Source organism: Dendropsophus ebraccatus, chromosome 13, assembly GCF_027789765.1.
Source record: "Dendropsophus ebraccatus isolate aDenEbr1 chromosome 13, aDenEbr1.pat, whole genome shotgun sequence".
NCBI lineage: Eukaryota > Metazoa > Chordata > Amphibia > Anura > Hylidae > Dendropsophus > Dendropsophus ebraccatus.
In genome coordinates, this window is record NC_091466.1 from 37,612,289 (window position 1) to 37,637,426 (window position 25,138).

Below are 25,138 nucleotides of genomic sequence, written 5' to 3' on the forward strand. Positions count from 1 at the left end.
ATAGACTTTATACTCCATAGAGCCCAACTCTTTTTTTTCTAACACAGTGCAGGAGTGGACCGTGCTGTAGCGTGGAGCTCTCCCCACTCATTCTCACAATTAGTACGGGTGTGACCACTGCCTGACCAATCAATACTTTTGACGTGTCTTTATGACATCTGAAAAGCTTGCCCAAATGAAAGGTACACTTTAAAAAGAATCCTACAGTCCTGTATTGCAGTGCTCTTCTACCTGGGGCTCTCCAGTCCAGTATACCGTGAGTGACTAGGAGTCAACTGGGGAGTCACAGGTAAAATGACACTACAGTACTGTACAGTATAGTGGAAAACATGTTTTAATTGGTACTGCCCAAAAAAGTGACATTTTCATACTCTCTCAACTTGAAGCAATGAGTCAATCAGTAACTATTTGCCCAGTTCAGCAGCAAGCAATTGGTTACTCTAGAGAAAAAGAGGGCCCCCCATCACTCAGCTCAGGATCCTCAGGATCAGAATCACTGTCACCAATCACTACCAAAGAATCTAAGGTGTCACCAGTGTTGAAGCATTCAACATCTTCATCAATGTGTTTCACGTCACTGATCACATTACCAGCCTTAGCAAGGTGAGTGAGATGGTTAGGAGATTCACCTGTCTCCTCAACATCAGAGAGGAAGTTATCCACATGAGCTGAACTCAAAGCCACTCTTAAGAAAACACTTAGTGATAGTGTCAGCCTTTTACATTAGCTAGTTTCCCTTGTGACTTTCCTTCTTCACTCTTCTTCATCATGGCAATTCTATCACACAGGGTTAAAATGGACTGTTTTCTTTTGCTGCTTGAACTCTCCATAGCTGATGTTCTTGTCTGTCTTTGTATAGACCTAAAAGGCAAAAAAGCAAACTGTTGGGTTTGTTTGTCCCCCCTCTTCACTATTCCACATGTATCCAGCGCCCTTTCGTTAGATGCATCTGGAATAGACCCTGGTATTGCGCCATTCAGTACACCATTATGCTTACCGTCTCTCTTCTTGATTCTCAGAAATTGCAGCAGGTTCTCTGGAAGAGTACAGTGCACATGCAGATTTTTGTTTGGCCACTGTAAATGCACTGGGCCACTCCGCTGAGGGTAGTAGTAGGTGGTAGTACTGGGTAGGGACCCGGTTAGCCACTTGCCTGATGGTAGTCACGGTATTGGCACGAGGGATAGCAGCTTTAGACCGGGTACCTGACCAGGCGGAGGCAGAGCAATTCCTTGTTGTCCTTAGTCAGGGCACCAATAATTACACCAATGCCAAGGTTCAGAAACAACGGTCGTTGTGTATTTATTATAACGGTGGTAACTCGTAGCAACAGTCTCTCTGGATGCAACCGGGTATAAGGCAGACTTGAATAAAGCAGAGATGCTGCAATAGGCTGTGATGATAGCGTACTGAATGATGGGAGTAGTAGTGATACTGAAGTTGAGATGCTGGGTGGAATGAAACTGAGATGAATACTTGCTGTTGATGATTAGAGAAGATGATGAGAAGAATGACTGAAGAACGGCACCCAGATCTTTAGTATAGATGAGGATCTTGAGACTTGAGAATAAGGACACAGCCAGGAACACTTCTGGTAATGCTGCAGCAGAGCACATGTTTTTCTCTCCTAACAGTGGAGAGAGGACACACACACAACCTGTCCCCCTGAAGGTGAAAGACAGGACCCAGGAACAACAGAGCAACACACCCTTCTCCCCTAAAGGTGGAGAGAAGACTGGGGCTAGAGAGGAAGTCACATGGTATTCCCAGCCAAATCTCGATGGCCATTGGGGTTACCATGGAAGCAGGGAACAGTCACGTGACACCAAGACATTGCATTATCACACCATTAGGCACATACAGTTAGGGCCAGAAATATTTGGACAGTGACACAATTTTCGCGAGTTGGGCTCTGCATGCCACCGCATTGGATTTGAAATGAAACCTCTGCAACAGAATTCAAGTGCAGATTTTAACGTTTAATTTGAAGGGTTGAAAAAAATATGTGATAGAAAATGTAGGAATTGTACACATTTCTTTACAAACACTGCACATTTTAGGAGCTCAAAAGTAATTGGATAAATAAACATAACCCAAACAAAATATATATTTTTTCAATATTTTGTTGCGAATCCTTTGGAGGCAATCACTGCCTTAAGTCTGGAACCCATGGACATCACCAAACGCTGGGTTTCCTCCTTCTTAATGCTTTGCCAGGCCTTTACAGCCGCAGCCTTCAGGTCTTGCTTGTTTGTGCGTCTTTCCGTCTTAAGTCTGGATTTGAGCAAGTGAAATGCATGCTCAATTGGGTTAAGATCTGGTGATTGACTTGGCCATTGCAGAATGTTCCACTTTTTTGCACTCATGAACTCCTGGGTAGCTTTGGCTGTATGCTTGGGGTCATTGTCCATCTGTACTATGAAGCGCCGTCCAATCAACTTTGCAACATTTGGCTGAATCTGGGCTGAAAGTATATCCCGGTACACTTCAGAATTCATCCGGCTACTCTTGTCTGCTCTTATGTCATCAATAAACACAAGTGACCCAGTGCCATTGAAAGCCATGCATGCCCATGCCATCACGTTGCCTCCACCATGTTTTACAGAGGATGTGGTGTGCCTTGGATCATGTGCCGTTCCCTTTCTTCTCCAGACTTTTTTCTTCCCATCATTCTGGTACAGGTTGATCTTTGTCTCATCTGTCCATAGAATACTTTTCCAGAACTGAGCTGGCTTCTTGAGGTGTTTTTCGGCAAATTTAACTCTGGCCTGTCTATTTTTGCAATTGATAAATGGTTTGCATCTAGATGCGAACCCTTTTTATTTACTTTCATGGAGTCTTCTCTTTACTGTTGACTTAGAGACAGATACACCTACTTCCCTGAGAGTGTTCTGGACTTCAGTTGATGTTGTGAACGGGTTCTTCTTCACCAAAGAAAGTATGCGGCGATCATCCACCACTGTTGTCTTCCGTGGACGCCCAGGCCTTTTTGAGTTCCCAAGCTCACCAGTCAATTCCTTTTTTCTCAGAATGTACCCGACTGTTGATTTTGCTACTCCAAGCATGTCTGCTATCTCTCTGATGGATTTTTTCTTTTTTTTTCAGCCTCAGGATGTTCTGCTTCACCTCAATTGAGAGTTCCTTTGACCGCATGTTGTCTGGTCACAGCAACAGCTTCCAAATGCAAAACCACACACCTGGAATCAACCCCAGACCTTTTAACTACTTAATTGATTACAGGTTAACGAGGGAGACGCCATCAGAGTTAATTGCAGCCCTGAGAGTCCATTGTCCAATTACTTTTGGTCCCTTGAAAAAGAGGAGGCTATGCATTACAGAGCTATGATTCCTAAACCCTTTCTCCGATTTGGATGTGGAAACTCTCACATTGCAGCTGGGAGTGTGCACTTTCAGCCCATATTATATATATATAATTGTATTTCTGAACATGTTTTTGTAAACAGGTAAAATAACAATAAACTTGTGTCACTGTCCAAATATTTCTGGCCCTAACTGTAGCTGAAAATATACAAGAAATAGGTGAAACAACGGACCTGAATACTAAGAGGGGTGACATAAAACGCAGTTTGGAGTGGACCATAACTTTCCAGAACAGAGGCAGAAACTCTGTTCTGGGACACTGCATAAACTGTTGACACAGAAAAGCAAGAGCTTTAGCAGTTCAGTACTAAAAGTCCTAGCATTACACTGACTGTTCTCTGGTAATATAGGACGGTATTGATCTCCAATAAGACAATTCTGCAAATTCCCAGCTGATACAATAAGTTCATGGGCAGCACAGGAATCTCTCTTGTACAAGGGGGGACCTGTCATGATACAGTACAGTATACAGTATTGTCTCATTCCTGGCTCCTACATGGCACCCCCTGACATCCCTGATCCCCATCTTGGCACCCCCTGACATCCCTGGCCCCCATCATGGCACCCCCTGACATCCTTGGTCCCCATCATGGCACCCCCTGGCATCCCTGGTCCCCATCATGGCACCCCCTGACATCCCTGGTCCTCATCATGGTGCCCACTGACATCCCTGGTCCCTATAATGGCAGCCCCCTGACATCCCTGGTCCCTATAATGGCAGCTCCCTGACATCCGTGGTCTCCATCATGGCGCCCCCTGACATCTCTGGTTTCTCTTATTAACCTCTTACTGGTCGCTGGATGCTGTCTCCTGTAGTGAGAGGCTGGTGATCGCGTTGTGCTTGCGGCCTAAACGTTATGACGCTCCTCTCAGCTAAGTCACGCCTCCTCCTTCCGCCCTCCAGCGTCGCATGTTCTGCTCACGCACTGTCTGTCTCCCTCCTCCTTCATCAAGATGCCAGTCAGCGCTGTCGGCTAGCGATTTTCAGCACGTAAGTCCTGCTTCTGGTCTTCATATAGGGTTTTTTACCCACAAATTTTGCACAAAAAGGCGGGCGGGGGTCGGATCAGGGGGTGGTCTGCTAAAGGAGAGGCATCTTCCATAGAAATGAATGGGGGAAAAATCCGTCACAGAAAAAAATCGGTCGGTAAAGGGGGGGGGGGTCTTCTCAAAGGAGCGGTCTTCTTGGAAGGTTTCACTGTGTGTGTAGGTGTGTGTATATATATATATATATATATATACACACACAAACGAATGTATACACATACTAACACATCCATGAAAACAAATTATACAAATCCAAGACATTCAGTGCATACAGTATACACCTGAGCATGTAACACATACTACATTCATGCATTATACACCTACATTCATACACATTACCTACACACTACATATACAGTATATGTACTGCCTCTAGCAGCATGCTGGGTGTAGTGATGCATCCCTCTCATGTCTATGACTGCAGCAGAAGGATGTGACACAGCCTGCAGACTTCTGCCCCATCGTCCCGACACCAGTCACTGCATGCTGGTTGTAGTGATGCATCCCCCTCATGTCTATGGCAGCAGCAGAAGGATGTGACACAGCCTGCAGACCTCTCCCCCATCGTCTCGACACCAGTCGCAGCAAGAGGAGGACAGAGGTCAGACCAGACAGGAAAAGGAGCAGGAGGAAGGGAGGTCTTAAGAGAGCACACACAATCACAGGGAGCACACACTCAGGGAGGATACCATCCTGCACAGGGGCGTAGCTAATGTCTCATGGGCCCCGGTGCAAGAATTGAACTTGGGCTCCCCCACACAGTGCAACCCCAAAACTGCAAACCGCCCCCCCCCCCACGCACAAATGTGATAATTTAGCGATTGTGGCACAGGAATGGCTGCTTCTAGCTTTTTTGTTGAAACTGCCTGTACCTCTAACTTAGAGCAACCTTTTCCACCCTGGGGCACCCCTTCCCAATGTTCTACAAAATACAAAAAAAAACTCACGTGACGTCTTCTTTGATCTGAGGCGTCATTTGCCTTTTCCCATACAGTAGTAATTACGCTGTTTGGTGTTATGTGCAGTAAAGTGAGTGATCCCCTATATATAGTATTCCCTGCTGTGCCCCCAATATAGTAATAATGCCCCCTGCTCTGATCTGTCCCCCATATAGTAATAATGCCCCCTGCTTAGCCCCATATAGTAATAATGCCCCCTGTTGTTCTCCCATATAGTAATAATGCGTCCTGCTGTCCTGCATATAGTAATAATGTCTTCTGCTGTGCCCCTACATATAGTAATAATGCCTCCTGCTGTTCCCTCCATATAGTAGTAATGCCCCTGCTGTACACCCTATATAGTAATAATGTCCCCTGCTGTGCCTCCATATAGTAATAATTTCTCCTGCTGTGCCCTCACATATAGTAATAATTACTCCTGCTGTGCCCTCATATAGTAATAATGCCCCTGCTTTCCCTCCATATAGCAATAAATACTCCTGCTGCCCCCCCATATAGCAGTAATGCCCCTGCTGTCCCCCCATATAGCAGTAATGCCCCTGCTGTCCCCCCATATAGCAATAATGTCTCCTGCTGTTTCCCCATATAGCAATAATGTCTCCTCCTGTGCCCCCACATATAGTAATAATGCCCCCTACTGCTTTGCCCCCCCCCCCCCCCCCCCAAAATATAGTAACAATGCCCACTGCTTACGGCTGATATACACTAATTTAACAGGACACAATAGCACAGCACACCACACTACTGAGTCTAGATAATTAATATATATCAATGGAGAGTGGCCCAAACAATCTCTATCTGACTACATTATGTCAAGTGAAATGAATGTCAGTATGTCTTTGGTAGCGGGATGCTGAAAGTGTACGTCATAGAGAAATGTCAAAAGTTTGACAGGTACACTTAAAGGATAGCTATGATGTGCTACCCTCACATGTGTATTGTGTATCAGGGATATAATATACACCTCCCTCCCTGCTCCTGTCTCCTTATCCGTAACTCTATTCATTACAGCAAGTCAGGTTTAACCCTTTGACTGTTTTCCTACAGATGCTTCTGTTACATTTGCAGCATATGAGCAATAGAACTGTTAAACCTGACCTGCTGTAATAAATAAAATGTTACAGATAAGGAGAAAGGAACAGTCTGCCAGGCCCCCCTGGCTGACAGGCCAAGGCCTGCGACCTCTGCAACCGCTGTAGCTATGCCACTGGTCCTGCAGCTTCTGTAGGATCCCCTGATAGCAGCAATTAGCTGTGGCCAGGGCTCACTCAAGGACTCTGTCTGTGAGCTCCTGCCTGTGACCCAAACTGTAACAGGGGTAGGGGATGGGGGCCATGGGCAATTGCCTTGTTTGCCCCCCCCCCCCCTCCAACGCCGAGCCTTCTAGACACTTTAATGCAGCTCTCAAAACTGGCAGCTGCATTTAAATGCCTTTAAATGCCTTTAAAAGCCCATCAGTAGATCCCCCCCGGGAAACAATCGATAGAAAGTACAGATCAAGTGAAAATTGGCTCCGCCCTTAAAGGGTAAAGTAATGTTAAATATATTTCGTTTGGAGAGGTCAGTGAATAGAGACAGGTTTTTAAAATCTTTCAGGCAAATTATTAGCTTTCCGTGCAGCTATCATCAGGGCATCCTTTACATGAAAGTATTGTAGAGGTGCCAGGATGTCTCTTGGGGGGGCGCCTCACTGGTGGGGCCCGCTTTACAGTTTGAGAAGAACTGGTTTAGGCTACACCACAGAATTTTGAATGGTTTCTCTGTGATCTCTTCCAGATTTGCAATATTTAATCTGAAAGCTTTCACGTCAGCTTCTAGGTCATAATGCGCATCTATGAGCTCCTTATCCGACTTGGTCAGCTCCCCCATCTTAGTCTCAGCATGTTGTACAAGTTGTTGTGCTTCATGGACAGCAGCCTAAAGAGGTTGTACTGTTTCTGCTAAATTCATATGTATGGAGTTCTCATCTGCCATAAGCATAATTTTCCGTGTATTGTTGGAGGGCATTTGCTTCTGTTATCTTGCAGTTGGAGCCTCTGTTTTTCAGGGCTTCGGGAGGTGGGTGATGACAGAGCTGAGTGAGGGGAATCTACTTTCCTATGTCCTGCAATGGCGCCGGCTTCATCCCTCCGCGAGGGTTCCCATCAGTTGGCAGCTGGGGATAACATTGCCAGCAGGGGAACAGAGGAGCTCCATATGTGGTCTGTGTCCCAGTGAAACTGCTCCAGACGTTGTCTCCGGCTGAGTGTGCGCCAGATACATATGAAGCACACGGATGCCATCTTTTTATTCCTCCTCAGGGAGGCATAAAAATCAGCTAGTTTTTGGGGCTTAGCCCCTGTTTTCCCCCTTTTTCCTCATTCTGGATGTCATCATGGAGCATTAAGAGAAACAGATTGCTGAACTCAGGGAGACCAGCCAAACGACAACACTGCCGCCTGCTAATGAAAGCGCTCAATGCAGTGAAGTCCTAGGTGCATTGCCCCCTGGGAAACATGAATATGCAAAAGAGGAGCCCGTGGAGCCTCATTGAAGAGTCTCAAAACACAGGACTAGCCAGATATCCCTCCGGGAAGGACCCAGCCAAGGGGCAGCTCCTGTTAGGAAACAACCAAAACCACCATATTAAGTGGCCCTTATAAGTCAATGTAATGACAAGGGATAAACCAAGGCTAGGTTACCATCCACATACAGCTGTTTCGGGGTGTTGCCCCTCATCAGTGTGGAGCAGGATTCTGGCTAGGTGGGAGCAATGCCTAGTAGAGCCATAAGAGAAACAGATTGCTGAACTCAGGGAGACCAGCCAAGCGACAACACTGCCGGCTGCTAATGAAAGCGCTCAATGCAGTGAAGTCCTAGGTGCATTGCCCCCTGGGAAACATGAATATGCAAAAGAGGAGCCCGTGGAGCCTCATTGAAGAGTCTCAAAACACAGGACTAGCCAGATATCCCTCCGGGAAGGACCCAGCCAAGTTTTAAGACTCTTCAATGAGGCTCCACGGGCTCCTCTTTTGCATATTCATATTTCCCAGGGGGCAATGCACCTAGGACTTCACTGCATTGAGCGCTTTCATTAGCAGCCGGCAGTGTTGTCGTTTGGCTGGTCTCCCTGAGTTAAGCAATCTGTTTCTCTTATGGCTCTACTAGGCATTGCTCCCACCTAGCCAGAATCCTGCTCCACACTGATGAGGGGCAACACCCCGAAACAGCTGTATGTGAATGGTAACCTAGCCTTGGTTTATCCATTGTCATTACATTGACTTATAAGGGCCACTTAATATGGTGGTTTTGGTGGTTTCCTAACAGGAGCTGCCCCTCGGCTGGGTCCTTCCAGGAGGGATATCTGGCTAGTCCTGTGTTTTGAGACTCTTCAATGAGGCTCCACGGGCTCCTCTTTTGCATAATCATGGAGCATTAGCAGCAGAATCAGGTAATGCTGAGGTGTTATTCAGGCCACGGGTTGCTTTAGTTGCTTTGGATAATCTGGAGCTCTATAGTTAAGTAGCCATTCCGTATGGCAGCCAAGCCACACTAAAAAGAACAGGTTTAAATTCCTGACTTTAATCCGAAAATATAGGTTATACATTGCTGTTAAGCTGGAAATGCATACAAACTTGTCTTTGTCAAAGCTGTCTTTGAACTCTTTTATTGCAAGTCCCCGGTATTGTCTCTAATTTACTGTCCAGATATAATTAGTATATAGTTTGTGTGTAGTTTTACAGGTTAGTGCCATCAATTTCAAGGGGGCAGAGTGGCGATAACTGTAACCTGTATTACTGTGGCAATTAACTTGTTTTACATTAACCCAAAAATCAGCCCCCAGTCCTATAATCTTGAGCAATGCCCCTTGGTATGATTTATATGTCTCACTAGCACATCCTGACAGATTTTTCAAGACAGGTAGAAGCATTAAAAATTCTGAAGTTCATTTCTCATATTTCAGGTGGTGCAGCCATGCGGGCAGGAGTTCAGGAAGGTGATCGCATTGTGAAGGTAAGTCTCAAATCTATATTTGAAGCATTGTACAGTACTACTACCCCTATAGTGAGGAAGCGCTGCTGATTTGATATCTTTTGTCTTGTCTTGAAATACTGTATGCCCTACCTGTTTGTCTACAGCCTCAAATAGTCACCTCAGTCAGTGTATCTCAGCCAATTATATGTGATGCTCTTCTGATGAGCTTGTATAGCTAAGTCTGTATAAAAAAAAAATCTGCAAACTATATTGTTTTGCATTTCAGTTATTCTTTATTTTTTTCCAGGTGAATGGCACGTTGGTTGCCAACAGTTCTCACATCGAGGTGGTGAAGCTCATCAAGTGTGAGTTTTTACTCTATGAATCTTAAATCTTTGACCCTCAGATGAGTTTAGACATAATACGTATGATCCACAGACATCATTCCATTAGGGCCATACTGCTTTAAAAGGGGTATTCAAGTGTATATAGAAAATAATAAGCTATGCTTACCTCTCTTTACTCCTCCAGTGTAGTCCAGGCTTGTTTCTGCGTTCCCAGCTGACTTCCAGGTCTATCTCTGCAATGACAGCCTGCTTAGCCATTCACTGTCCACGGCACTGTTCCATCTGTATCAGGTGAGTGGGTTGTCATTGTAGAGAGAGGTTGAAAATTATAGTCGGCAGCGGGGAACACAGTGAAAAGGCAGAAGGGCAATGAAGGATTGTGGAGCGGTAAGCATAGCTTCTTTATTCATTTTTGAATACTGGAGAACCTCTTTCACCTGCCGTCATGATTTTAAAACTTCACTAGTGAATGTTTTCTCGCACCTCAGGTGATCATTGTCTTTATTACGCAGAGCGATATCTGCCTGATTCATCCTCATTCGGCAGGTAACTGCTTTGTGTAATAGGGCCCTTTTAGGGTATAAACCCACACACCATATACACAGCGTATTTACTGCTGCGATACGCAGCAAATACGCAGCAGATTAGATCTAAATAACTGAACACAGCATCAAATCTTCACCATCAAACTGCTGCGTATTTGTTGCGTGTTCGGTGTGTGGGTTTGTACCCTTAGGGTCTTTGCAAAATGCCTTAAAAGCAATATGTAAATATGTGCAATGGCCCTGACTGAACTGCTTCCTATAAATCTTTGGGGAGATGTTTTATTGGTTGGAAGGTGTCTCCTGACTGTAAATGTAAAATTACTAAAATGTTGAATAGCATACCCCACCTGCTTACGCTCTACAGTCCCTGAAAACCACTTAAAACTTGGTGCATGGAAAGAAACTTGCCAGTGGGCTGCAGGTGTCAATCCAAGGTCAGTATCCAGGTGGCTGAGATCTAGCACTTAAGAGAAGGAAATATGGTTCAACTGCTGGCTAGTCTTGTCAAAGCCCTTAAAGGAGGATCCCGCCTCTGCCGCTGAATGACTGCTGGCTAGCCTTGACAAATACCTTAAAGGGGATCCGGCCTTGGCCTGCTCAGCCATTCAGCGGCAAATTTTTAAGCTGCGTCACACACCAAAAAGAGGCCACGTACCGCAGACCAGAGCAGTGTGATGTGGGACCCGGCACTGGAAGGTAAGTGGAGAGTGGGGAGGTAAGTGGATGTCATTGCTTTCATCCACCTCCTCCCAGGCCATAGCTAAAAAAAGGCCTCCAGCGCAGGGTTCCTCTTTAAGGTTTGAAATGTGTCTGTATGATAATGTTCATTGGTCTCTGACACATGCTTCCTGTGGTGGAAGAGAGGAGAGAGCATGCCTGAAGACCTGCAGTAGCTTCAGGGGAGCATGTGACAGGTGAGTTGTTTTTGTTGTTTTTTTGTTTTTTTTTAAGTTTTCATCTGGGAACTGAAGGAAGGGGGGGGGGGATCTGGGTGGCTTAAGATAATATATTCGCTCGGGTGAGGATAGTGTAGGGGGCGGACTTGGGCTTACCTAGTGGACTGCATTGGGGGCTTATCTGCTATGGGGGACGGCATGGGGGTTATCTTCTATTTGGGACTGCATGGGGGCTTATCTACTATAGGGAACTACATGGGTCACGGCATCTACTCAGAGGACTGCACCCTCTACTATATGGGACTACACATTGTTGGGGGGTGGGGGGTAGAATTATCTACTGGCTGGGAGAAGTCCTCATGATGGTCGGGCTGGATGGAGAAGAAAAGATAAAGTGAGAAACTCTGATCAAAGAAGACGTCCTCTGTGAGTCTGCCAAGTCAGCCGCACTTTCTTAAAGGTGTTTTTTTGGCCAATATAAACCGACGAGCTATCGACAAGATAGCTAATTGGTCACTGATCAGCTGTTCAGTGCCTGAGCTACACCTTGAAGGGACCAGAAGTAGTTTGTCTTCATACACTGTGTAGTGGTGGGGACCTGTAACGCAGCTCGGCCTCTAAATGTGAATAGCACATAAGCTGCATTTACAGGTCACCACTGCTACATGGTTTACAGAGAGAGACTGCTTCTGGCCCAGTTTACTGTGTAATTATCAGGGCTGTTTCTGCCATGAGGCAAAATGAGTTTATTGCTCAGGGCGGCAACTGTGTAGAAGGACGGCATGTTTTATGGAGTGGCGCTATATCATACTGTCTGCTACACACCCCTGACTTCATTGACCCCATGACCTGCAAATGATAGCTGGACACAGAGGTAGAATGCAAGGAAGTAAGGACTGCAGACACACCGCAGGTATTGTTAAACACTTCAGTCATCACTACACAATAAGTGATCTCTCTACCCATTGAAATGGAGCACAAGGTGTAATGGTAGCATGAGCATCCCTTAAAGGACAACTCGCACTAAATTTTTTATTTTTTTTTGGCTTATTTAACACACATTACAAAGTTATATAATTTTGTAGGGTCTGGCCCCCTTCCCCCACTTTCGGAGTATGGTGTCTGTGGTTTTTTTTTTTCGGGTCCCTTGGGAGTTGTCCTTTAAGCAAGCTGGGGTCGACGCTCGATGATTTTGGAATAATAGGCAATTTCAGGGTATTCTTGTCGGGACTTTATCAGGATCTCACTGCCTGTATATTTACCCCTGGAATTTTGTCTTCACCCATCAGGGATACCAGTGTCGGACTGGAGTGCCTTGGGCCCACCAGGGAAAATCATTCTTGGGGCCCACCCTTCAGCCACCATACTTATCTATGGTAACATTAAAGGGGTAGTGCGGTGTAAAGCATTTATTCACTAAATAACACACATTACATGTGTGTTATTTAGTGAATAAATGCTTTACAACGCACTACCCCTTTAATAAGGGTCGAGTAACACAGCGTGATATGGGGCTGCAAACGACTGCTAATGAGCAGGGCAGGAATACACAGATGTGCGGCCGACAGCAATGATTTTTACAGATGCACAAAAGATCAAATCAGCCGACTATGGGGCGTTTGCTTGTCAGCTGATCTCTGGCACTTTTACATGGGGCTTCCTAGGATCGCTTGTTACTGATAATTGGCCGGTGTAATTGAGCTATAGGACAATTTTCTTTGCATAACACTGTATACTTAGATACATAGGTCATACAGCCACCAATAACACCAGTATATAAAGAGCAAATATCGGGGGCGTGGCCAGGCAGGGGAAGGAGACGGACATGTTTCTCAACTGCTCCGCTCCCTAAGCAGGTTTTGGACAGGTTTTGGCGGCCTTGATCCAGTCACATCACCCCAAATAAGCTGGGAACCCACCTGCTGACACCCGAACCTTGCAGGGCTCGTTCGGAGAGGCTGACTGGCTGAGTTCTCCGGCGGGGCCTAGACGCCTGCCAAGACCGCGCTCTTTCCATGAGGCTCCGGACGAAACAGAGGTGCACACCCAGCGCCGCCGCGGCTGTCCAGCCTGCGGGTCCGTGGTCTGGCGGCTGACCCAGTGACAGGTGCCTCTGTCCGGGACCGCGGCCTCTGTGGGCCAAAGCCGCGGACTTTCCTGCCGGCCCCGGTCCTATAGGGTACATAGAAAATAACCGGATCCCCGTACCCGAAATAACCGTTACCGCCCACAGACGTCCGGAACGCAAGCGACCACCTCCTCTGACCGGCAGCTGCTGTGGTGGTGGACCGGAGGTAACGACACACATTGCGGCCTGTACGCCCACTGGATCCGCGGACTCTCCTGGCAACCGATAACCGGAAGTGTGGTTTCTCAGACTCCGGGTGGATGCAATCCCGACCTGAACACCCCAGAGACACAAACCCCCAGTGGAGGCGTTCTTCATCTGAAGAAGGTGGTGAATGACAAGTCCCCCACCCAAATACATATATATATATATATATATATATATATATATATATATATATATATATATACATACACACCATCAAGGTAATTGGGCAAGCCTGAATTTCATACATAAAAAGTAAAAAAGAAAAGTAGAAAAAAGGAAAAAATACCACAACAATCTATTACCAACTACCTCAAATCTAATCTAGAATCATTATAAGCATTAAAAATCCCTGTTACATCTGAACTATTTCATTTCCTTTTACAAACTGAGAAATGTAATTTCTAATACAACAGCACCATCTACTGACGAATCTTGGTATTACAGCCTCAAGCTATATAAAGACATTTCTAAAAATGTAATTGTCACACATATTGAGGAGACAAAAAAAAAAAAAAAAAACGGCTAAACTAAACCAACTAAAAGTAAACCAACTCTAATTACCCAAGACCTGTTTCAATCTTTCTTCTTCCTCTCTTCAAAACATCTGGCTCATTCTGTCATCATGGGCGGCACCACAAAAAAGAACACTAAAACAAAACCAGCTAAATTAACAGAGATCTTCAATTCCCCAGCTTCCCAGTCATATGAGAGCCGTGGTCACTCTCATCGTAGATCAATCTCTCACTCTCCATCCTCCAGAGCTGACTCATTAGATGTGGAATCTAGAGAAACGAATGAACCTAACCCAATTACGGAAGATACTCTAAAAAAACTCTTCAACTCGTTTAGAGACACTATTCAATCTGACCTCAGACAAGCAGTAGGAGATCTCCGTGAAGATATAAGATCCATAACATCCAGAACAGAGCATGTTGAAAATAAAATGGCAGACTTTGCGAAGTCACATAACCTTCTAATTGACGCTAATTCAGCCCTAGAAGAAGTACAAAGACTCTCCAATAAAGTGTTGGACCTGGAAGACAGGTCCAGAAGAAACAATGTAAGAATACGTGGGATACCTGAAATTTTACTCCGGAACAATTAGCACCCTATCTTACAGATTTACTGGCTATACTACTTCCAAATCATACTACTTTAGATCTCACCATTGACAGAATTCACAGGCTTCCCAAACCAAGACATCTAGCCCAACATCTCCCAAGAGATACAATTGCTTGCATACATTTCTACCATATTAAAGATGAATTCCTCAAAGTTCTAAAATCAGCACCAACTCTCCCGGAAAGATTTAAAGATTTAGCAATCTACCCAGACCTATCAGCAACAACAATGCTCCGCAGAAAAGAATTTGCGCAATACACAAAAATTTTGAGAGACAATAATCTTCTATACCGTTGGGGTTTCCCAGTCAAAGTGATCATTACTAAAAATGGAACTCAACACATCTGTCTTACCCCTGAAGCCTTGAGAGACCTGCTACATGCATGGAACCTACTTCCTCTTCCACTACAGACCCCTCCACGGAAAGAAAATCCACGCCGGGCTCTTATTACGCCTCTATGGTCTAACAAATCCACCAGAAACAGGTCTGAAAATGACTAATCCTTCAAATATTATGACAAACTTAAACCTACTTTAATCTCCTCAATATGCACCCTTAATGGATCCGTCCCTCCTTTAATTTCTGGCTAGGACATTACCCCCCTAGTTTCCCTGAAAGAGGGAAGTTCTTAAGTTTTGTTATTTCTTTGTTTTAAGAAATGTTCTTTCTGTTATATTCTGTTTTATTGCATATACAGCCAATATGTTTTCTCGATACTATGATACGTTTGTCGTTAACAACACTGCTCACACCCCTCTTATCCCAGACCTATTGTGGGAGTTAGACTCTTAAGTTTAAATGTTTGTGGACTTAACTCTCCTTTTAAAAGATCATTAACATGGAAAGAGGCTATCTCATCTAACTGTGATATTCTCTTCTTACAGGAGACGCATCTATGCAGCGAAGACAATTTTCGTTTAAAACATATTAAATTTCCTCAAATTATCTATTCAAATAACGTTAAAAAAAAAGCAGGGGTTGCTATAGCAATCAGGGATACTGTGGCATTCAAAGAAATAGATCACATCTCTGACACACAAGGAAGGTTTATTATACTTATCTATGAAATTAACTCCGTACCATACACCCTTGTCACAATTTATGCTCCCAATAAGAGGCAAATCCCATTTATCAAAAAAAACATACAAAAAGCAAAATCTATACAAAAAGGAAGTTTAATATGTGGTGATTTTAATATAGTAATTAATAAATTAACAGATCGCTCTCTTCCCCCACCACACTACCATCCCGATCTTCAATCCTTGCTTCTAGAAGAAAACTTACATGACATCTGGAGATATCTACACCCTAATGACAGAGATTACTCATTCTTTTCCCATCCCCACACTGTTCATTCTAGAATAGATTTCTTTCTGGTAGATACTCCCCTTTTACACAATATACCAGAGGCCAAAATAGGATTAATCACATGGTCTGACCATGCCCCAATTACAAAGCAAAATCTATACAAAAAGGAAGTTTAATATGTGGTGATTTTAATATAGTAATTAATAAATTAACAGATCGCTCTCTTCCCCCACCACACTACCATCCCGATCTTCAATCCTTGCTTCTAGAAGAAAACTTACATGACATCTGGAGATATCTACACCCTAATGACAGAGATTACTCATTCTTTTCCCATCCCCACACTGTTCATTCTAGAATAGATTTCTTTCTGGTAGATACTCCCCTTTTACACAATATACCAGAGGCCAAAATAGGATTAATCACATGGTCTGACCATGCCCCAATTAGTTTAGATATTACAGATCGCTTTACTCTCAAACATACATCCCCCTGGAGGTTAAACACTTTCCTACTCAAATCACCACAAAATGTAAAATACATATCTGAGCATTTATCAGAATATTTCCAGTTTAATACCCACTCAGTAACCTCACCTGAAACCCTATGGTGCGCTCATAAAGCGTTTGTCAGGGGAATCTTTATACAACTTAATGCTAGAGCTAAGAAAGAAAAAGATAAAGAAATAAATTCCATTCTATCCTCACTCCGCAAATTAGAAGAACAACTGAAAACTTCTCCTTCACCAACTCTAATAAAACAAGTCTGAGTGTAAAAACTCACTACAGACAGCACTGCTTTACCAATATGAACGAACACTAAAAAGTCTAAACTGGAATTTTTACATAAGTGGAGATAAAGCTAGTAAAACTTTGGCAAGAAGAGTAAAAATTAAACAAGCAAAGCATAAGATCCCCTATATTAAAACACTGGCTAATAAAAAAAAAATTCGACCCCCAACAAATATCCAATGAATTCGCCAAATACTATGAAAATTTATATAACCTAAATAAAAACCCTTCTACCCATGTTCCTAATAAAGCAGAAATAGAAGCCTTTTTTCAAAAAATAAAACTACCTTCTCTCATCCAATCTCAGATCATATCTTTAAATTCCCCATTAACAGAAACTGAGGTCAGAAATGCAATTCACTCATCTAAAATAAATAAATCCCCTGGACCTGATGGTTTATCCAATGAATATTATAAGTTCTTCATATCACAACTCTCGCCTATACTCACACAAACCTTCAACCATATTATTTCTAATAAATCCCCTCCCCCAGAAATGTTACAAGCTATAATAACCACTTTACCGAAACCAGGGAAGTCATTAGACCAAACAACCAATTTTCGCCCAATTTCACTACTAAATTCAGATATTAAATTCTATGCAAAAATACTAGCCTCTAGATTAAACTTAGTACTTCCATCTCTTATAGCACAAGACCAGGTTGGCTTCGTCCAGGGACGACAATCCAGAGATGGCACTAGACGTTTTTTAGACCTTATCGAACTAGCTCTTAAATCTAAAACACCAACAGTTCTATTATCTCTCGATGCTGAAAAAGCATTCGATAGAGTAAATTGGACATACTTAGAAAGAACTCTAGAAAAATTCTGTTTCTGTGCTTTAATAAAAGATGCAATTTTATCCTTATTCACTTTTCCCTCCGCCAAAGTCTTTGCTTCAGGTTTCTTATCTCAATCATTCAATATTTCAAACGGAACCCGTCAGGGATGCCCCCTTTCTCCCCTTATCTTCACCTTATGTATGGAACCATTAGCAGAACTAATTAGAATCTCACCCAAAATAAAAGGAATAAAGATTAATAAACAAGAACATAAAATTGGTCTTTATGCCGATGATGTTTTACTCATATGCCAATCTCCTATCACTTCATTAAACTTAATTATGGAAATAATACAAGATTTCTCTAATATCTCGTACTATAAATTAAACGTAAGCAAATCATCTATCCTACCACTTAACATACCTACATCAATGCGTTCCAAAATCCTTAAATATAACTTTACCTGGGCGCCAACTGGAATCAAATACCTAGGTATCCAATTAACCCCTTCCCCAATAACAACATTAAACCTAAATTATAATGATCTTATTTCCTATCTACAAAAAGAATGTGCCAGACTATCCAATTTTCCATTATCTTGGATTGCAAAAATAAACATAGTAAAAATGCTACTACTCCCTAAATTTCTGTATTTATGCAGAACGATTCCCTACCTAATACCACAAACATTAGTAAATAAAATACAATCCACAATACTAAAATTCATATGGGGAGGAAAAAGAGCTAGAGTAGCAAAACAATTACTATACAAAAAACTAAGAAATGGAGGAATGGCAGTTCCAAACCTCTCAGCCTGCAATACAGCAGCAATATTGGACCAACTTGCTACATGTTGGAACTCTCCAAATGTACACAGATGGTCAAACATGGAAGATAATATAGTATCAGAACACAATATGAAAATTCTTATGTTACTACATTTTTTTAAAATCCCTTCTCCTGAAATCCCCTTAAAATCTATGTCTGATTCACTAGCACTATGGAATAAATTTATGATAAAAAAACAATGGATATATATAACAAAAGAAGACATTCCACTAAAATTATTAAAATTAGTCATACCATACTTACAACTAGACATCTGGCTTGTAGCAGGATACCGCTCATTAGCAGATTTCAATAATCCTAATCAAGCCATATCCTTATCTGACCTACCACCTTCCATCTCCCATAATTCAATTTTACTAACACACTATAAAAAGATAATACAGTTTATTAACAAACATAAATGGTCCCCAAAACCCAAAAAACTGACAAATGTTCACAAATTCTTCTTTAAATGGAGTGGTTTTTGTAAAGGCTATACACATTTCTATGATTTACTAACATAACACAGATATAGAATCTTACAAAAGGGTACCTTATATGCAGAAATGGGAAGAGGAAATGGGCACTTCCTTTACATGCGAACAATGGATGTCTCTCAAAACACCAATTGCATAAATCACATAGAACTTATGCGTAAAATCCACCTAAGGTGGTACCTTACACCAGCAAGATTATCTCATATTGTTCCCAATCACTCTAAATTATGCTGGAGAGGTTGCAATCAAACTGCCAACCAATTTCATATGTGGTGGTCATGTCCTAAAATAAAACAATACTGGAATAAAGTCTTTGACTTGATATCAAAAATCTCCCCCCTCACGCATAGAAATGATCCAGCACTTGCCGTATTAGATATTAATCTATCCACATTTCCTACCCATACCAGAACAATCATACACCATATCTTAATTGCAGCCAGATTATCATTGGCACATAAATGGAAGTCCCCTGATCCTCCCACAATCTTGGAGGTTATTAATAGAGTAAACTCTCAATATTCACACGAAACCTTTTTATCCCCTGTGTCCATACATAACATAAAAAAGATAAAGCTTTGGAAACGTTGGACTCTTTCAACCTTTGCAAGTTAACTGATTGCTTCTTTTATATACTTCTTATTTAGAGTGATATTAAGTCCACCAAATGTTTATTATTGGCTGTAAATTATGCAAAGATATTACTGTTTGTTTATTAAATTTGTTTACTATATGGGCCCCGTATAGGCCTACTGTTGTTAAAAATTGTTAAAATGCAATAAAAACTTAAATAAAAAAAAAAATAAAGAGCAAATATCCCCACACATATTACCGCCATACTATTGCTGACCAAATACAGTATACCAAGACTGATATTACCAATAATACCAGTATATAGTAGGGAAATATTATCACCATACATATTACCGCCATACTGTTACTAACCAGATCCTGTGTACTATGACCAATAATACCAGTACACAAGGGGGGAAATATTACCGCCACACCACAAACATCACCACCATATTGTTACTGACTAGTTTACTAAATCCAATAAAACACAGTACCAGATAAGTAACAAATAATACCACCACGCCATACTGACTAACACCACCGCTGCTACTGAATAACACCACCACATATTGACTAACACCACTGCTGATACTTTCTAATACCACCACATACTGACTAACACCACTGCTGCTAATGGATAACACCACCACATACTAACACCACTGCTGATACTGACTAACACCACACCATACTGACTAACACCACCGCTGCAAATGAATAACACCACTGCTACTACTGATTAATACCACCACATACTGATCAAAACCACCACTGCTACTGAATAACAGCACCACATACTGACTAACACCATCACTGATACTGACTACCACCACATACTGACTTAACACCACCGCTGATACTGAATAATATTCACTGTGCACAGATCACTATCACCTCATTCTGTCATATAGAGGTGGACGCAGCTCTACACAGGCTCTGTACACCATATACATTACAGTGCAAATATATCAAGTGACTCACAGGGGACGTCTTCTCTGATCGGAGTTCTTCCCTTTTCATTTTCTTCTTCTTCTGCCCTGGGCCATTATGAGAACTTCTCCGAGCCACGAATCCACCGAATCTGCCTGAGAAACATATTAGACTCCTCACTCTGGCACCATCCTCATCTCTTTACACACTGCACATGTATATCAGCCCCTTTACACCCTCATTCAATGGGTAGCCTTGACTTTTTGTAGTATATACGTGTGTATGTGTGTATATATATATATATATATATAATATATCCCTTATAGTATATGCCTGCTCTGTGTAAACACTTTATAGATTGCTCCCCTCTGCTTCCCTTATAGATGACCCTCGGTGTTGTCCATCCCCTATATAGCCTCCTTATGTTGTCCACCCCCTCTCCCCATATAGCCCCCTTATGTCGTCCAGCTTCCCCCCTCCCCATATAGCCCCCTTATGTTGTCCACCCCTCTCCCCATATAGCCCCCTTATGTTGTCCACCCCTCTCCCCATATAGCACCCTTATGTTGTCCAGCCTCCCCCCCTCCCCATATAGCCCTCTTATGTTGTCCACCCCTCTCCCCATATAGCCCCCTTATGTTGTCCACCCCTCTCCTCATATAGCCCCGTTTATGTTGTCCACCCCCTCTCCCCACATAGCCCCCTTTATGTTGTCCACCCCCTCTCCCCATATAGCCCCCTTATGTTGTCCAGCTTCCCCCCCTCCCCATATAGCCCCCTTATGTTGTCCAGCTTCCCCCCTCCCCATATAGCCTCCTTATGTTGTCCACCCCCTCTCCTCATATAGCCCCCTTATGTTGTCCAGCTTCCCCCCCTCCCCATATAGCCCCCTTATGTTGTCCACCCCTCTCCCCATATAGCCCCCTTATGTTGTCCACCCCCTCTCCCCATATAGCCCCCTTTATGTTGTCCACCCCCTCTCCCCATATAGCCCCCTTATGTTGTCCAGCTTCCCCCCTCCCCATATAGCCCCCTTATGTTGTCCAGCTTCCCCCCTCCCCATATAGCCTCCTTATGTTGTCCACCCCCTCTCCCCATATAGCCCCCTTATGTTGTCCAGCTTCCCCCCCTCCCCATATAGCCCCCTTATGTTGTCCACCCCTCTCCCCATATAGCCCCCTTATGTTGTCCACCCCTCTCCCCATATAGCCTCCTTATGTTGTCCACCCCCTCTCCCCATATAGCCCCCTTATGTTGTCCAGCTTCCCCCCCCTCCCCATATAGCGCACTTATGTTGTCGACCCCTCTCCCCATATAGCCCCCTTATGTTGTCCAGCTTCCCCCCCTCCCCATATAGCCCCCTTATGTTGTCCACGCCTCTCCCCATATAGCCCCCTTATGTTGTCCACCCCCTCTCCCCATATAGCCCCCTTATGTTGTCCATCCCCTCTCCCCATATAGCGCCCTTATGTTGCCCCCACAGCTCTGCTGTGGAGTCCCGGCAGCTTCATCACTGACCTCAGTGTGTGACGCGGCGGCTAGGACTTCCGGTTCAGGGCTCGCATACCGGAAGTACCAGCTGCCGCGGCGCACACTGAGGTCAGTGATGCGCGCTGGCCGGGACTAAACAGAGCTGCTCGTCCGGCAGGGTGGGGGGACACTCTTGTGATCGCAAGCAAAACGCTGCTTGCGGTCACGCAAGAGTGATTGACCTTATAGAAATAAGCAAGAAAAAAGCTGGACACTATGATACAGCGCACACCACTAAGTCCAAGAAAAATGCAAATTTTATTGGGACAAACAAAAAACACACCACAACAAACAAGAATAAAATCAATTAAAAAACCACATAGGTATATAGAAACTAAGCAGGAGGACAATATACTTTCCATACTTTCCTACTACCAGGGAATCAAGCATGTAACTGGTGCTCCACATGATCAAATATAAACTGTAAAGTGCATACAAGTAAAGTGGCTGGCAGAGTACAAAAAAGAGTCTATGTATGAAAAAATAGTACACAATATAAAGAATCCAAAGTGCTACAGTGCAAACGTGCAAATGAGTAATTAAGTCATTGTAAACACCAATATGAACCTCTAACATAACAAGAAGTGCCAAACCATATACTGTATGCAGCATTAGGTAAGTTACATGGGAGCAGATACCCTGGTGCAGACCCAAAGCGTATCGTCACACACAGTGACTTCGTCAGGGGTGGAGCTTAGGATGAAATGGTGTCTTTATATATCTAAGATAAATTACATTATGCATAACACATGATTATCAACTTTTGCAATTACCTGTGAGACCCTTAGAGCGTGGGGAGGGTCTCACAGGTAATGGCACAAGTTAATAATCATGTTGATAATCATGTGTTATGCATAATGTTATTTATCTTAGATATATAAAGACACCATTTCATCCTGAGCTCCACCCCTGACGAAGTCACTGTGTGTGATGATACGCGTTGGGTCTGCACCAGGGTATCTGCTCCCATGTAACTTACCTAATGCTGCATATATGGTTTGGCACTTCTTGTTATGTTAGAGGTTCATATTGGTGTTTACAATGACTTAATTACTCATTAATGACTTAATTACTCCGGAGCGGAGCGCGCTGCATAGCAGGTGGGGGCCGGCTGCAGTGAGCAGCCGGGACCTCACCGGTAATGACACGCTGCAGCGATCGCGCTGCCGCGTGTCATTAACTCCTTAAGTGTCTTAAGAGTCTTTAAGTGTAAGTGACAGGGGGAGTCCCCTGTCACTTACCGATCGGGACCCCCGCAGTGTGACTGCGGGGGTCCCGATCGGTAAAACGGACTGCCGGAGGTCTCTCACCTGCCTCCGTGCGGTCCGATCGGCGATCTGCTACACTAAGCCTGCACAGGCAGGCTCAATGAGCAGATCGCCGATAACACTGATCAATGCTATGCCTATGGCATAGCATTCATCAGTGTAGAAATCAAACTAAACTATGTAAAAGTCCCCCAAAGGGACTTCAAATGTGTAAAAAAAAAAAAGTTAAAAACACTAACACACTACCCCAAAACCCCTCCCCCAATAAAAGTTGAAATCACCCCCCTTTCCCATTATATAAATAAAACATATAAAAATAAATAAATAGATAAACATATAATATACCGTAGCGTGCGTAATTGTCCGATCTATTAAAATATAACAAGCGTCATTGCGAACGGTAAACGGCGTACACGAAAAGAGGGAAAAAAGTGCGCGGATTACCGATTTTATGTTACATTATATATATAAAAAAATTAATAAAAAGTGATCAAAACGTCCGATCTTCACAAATATGGTATTAATAAAAACTAGAGATCATGGCGGAAAAAATGACACCCGATACAGCCCCGTAGATGAAATAATAAAACCGTTATAAGCGTCACAATAGTCCCATTTTATTTATAATTAATTGCCAAAAAAAAGGATTTCATTTAAAAAAAATATATAACATTAGAGAATTTGCGTAAACCTGCATATGGTTGTGTTCGGGCTGACCTATAGAGTAATGGTATCATGTCGCTTTTACCATATAGTGCATTACGTAGACACAGGAACCCCCCAAACGTTACCATATTGCATTCTTTTTTGCGATTTCACCAATTTATATCTTCATAAATAATATATTTGGGATTCTCTCATACATGTTATGGTAAAATGAATGACGCCATTACAAAGTACAACTATTCCTGTAACAAATAAGCCATTACATGGCCTGTAGATAGAAAACTGAGAGTGCTAGAGCTCTTAGAAGGGGAGGAGGGAAAAATGGAAACACTAAGATCAAAATTTGCGCGGTCCACTGGGTTATTTTGGGCCTGGTCCTCAAAGGGTTAATTGATTTTATTCTTGTTTGTTGTGGTGTGTTTTTTGTTTGTCCCAATAAAATTTGCATTTTTCTTGGACTTAGTGGTGTGCGCTGTATCATAGTGTCCAGCTTTTTTCTTGCTTATTTCTATAAGGTTGTTTTTTTGGACACTTAGCTGCACCCCTTGTTTCTCAGGTACTATTGGTGAGCTCCCCCATATCTTATATTGGACAAGAGTGATTGACAGCGCGGGAAGCCTATGGCTTCTCGCGCTGTTAATCAGAACACTACATTTAACTGGAAACAATTGTTGCGATCACTTCCAGTTAAAAAGGAACCGAGTGGGCCCCTGAGGAGCACGGGGCCCCGAGTGGGCCCCCCAGGAGCACGGGGCCCCGGCTGGGCTTAAAGGACAACTCCCACGGGACCCCCCCCCAAAAAAAAAACACAGACACACACAGACACCATACTCACCATCCCTCCGGTGACGATCGCCACTCCATTCGCCCGCCGTCCGCCTCACCATCACCGCCGTCCAGCGAGGTCTCTGATTTCCGGGTCCTGGGGATGGAAAAGGCTGCCAGTGCGCTTGCGCACCGGCAGCCTTTTCATTGGCTGGAGCGCATCACATGGCTTCCAGCAACCTCAGCCAATCAGGGCTGACGAAGCTGGAAGCCATGTGATGCGCTCCAGCCAATGAAAAGGCTGCTGGTGCGCATGTGCACCAGCAGCCTTCTCCGTCCCATTCACTCTCTATGAAGACGCCGAGGAGGAAGAAGACCTGGACCGCCCCCCGGCTCTGACGTCGTCGTCACCAGATGCCGCCCGGGAGAAGAGGACCGTGACGATCGTAACAGGTAATGTATATATTCTTTAACTTCCGGGCGGGGGGGTCGGGGGTCCGAAAGTAGGGGAAGGGGGCCAGACCGGGTATTTAACCACCTTACAAAGTTATATAACTTTGTAATGTGTGTTAAATAAGCTAAAAAAAAATTTCGTGGGAGTTGTCCTTTAAGT

General features: G+C 43.6%; 1 protein-coding gene across 6 annotated transcripts in view; it reads left to right on the plus strand.

The window, feature by feature from the left end:
- ARHGEF11 (Rho guanine nucleotide exchange factor 11) overlaps positions 1-25,138 on the plus strand; it is a 630,876-nt gene that overhangs the window by 115,172 nt on the left and 490,566 nt on the right. For all 6 annotated transcript variants that reach the window (XM_069949394.1, XM_069949398.1, XM_069949396.1 and 3 more), the window contains 2 exons: positions 9,331-9,380; positions 9,649-9,706. In XM_069949394.1, the coding sequence (XP_069805495.1) occupies positions 9,331-9,380; positions 9,649-9,706 (108 nt within the window). The remainder of the gene's footprint in view (positions 1-9,330; positions 9,381-9,648; positions 9,707-25,138) is intronic.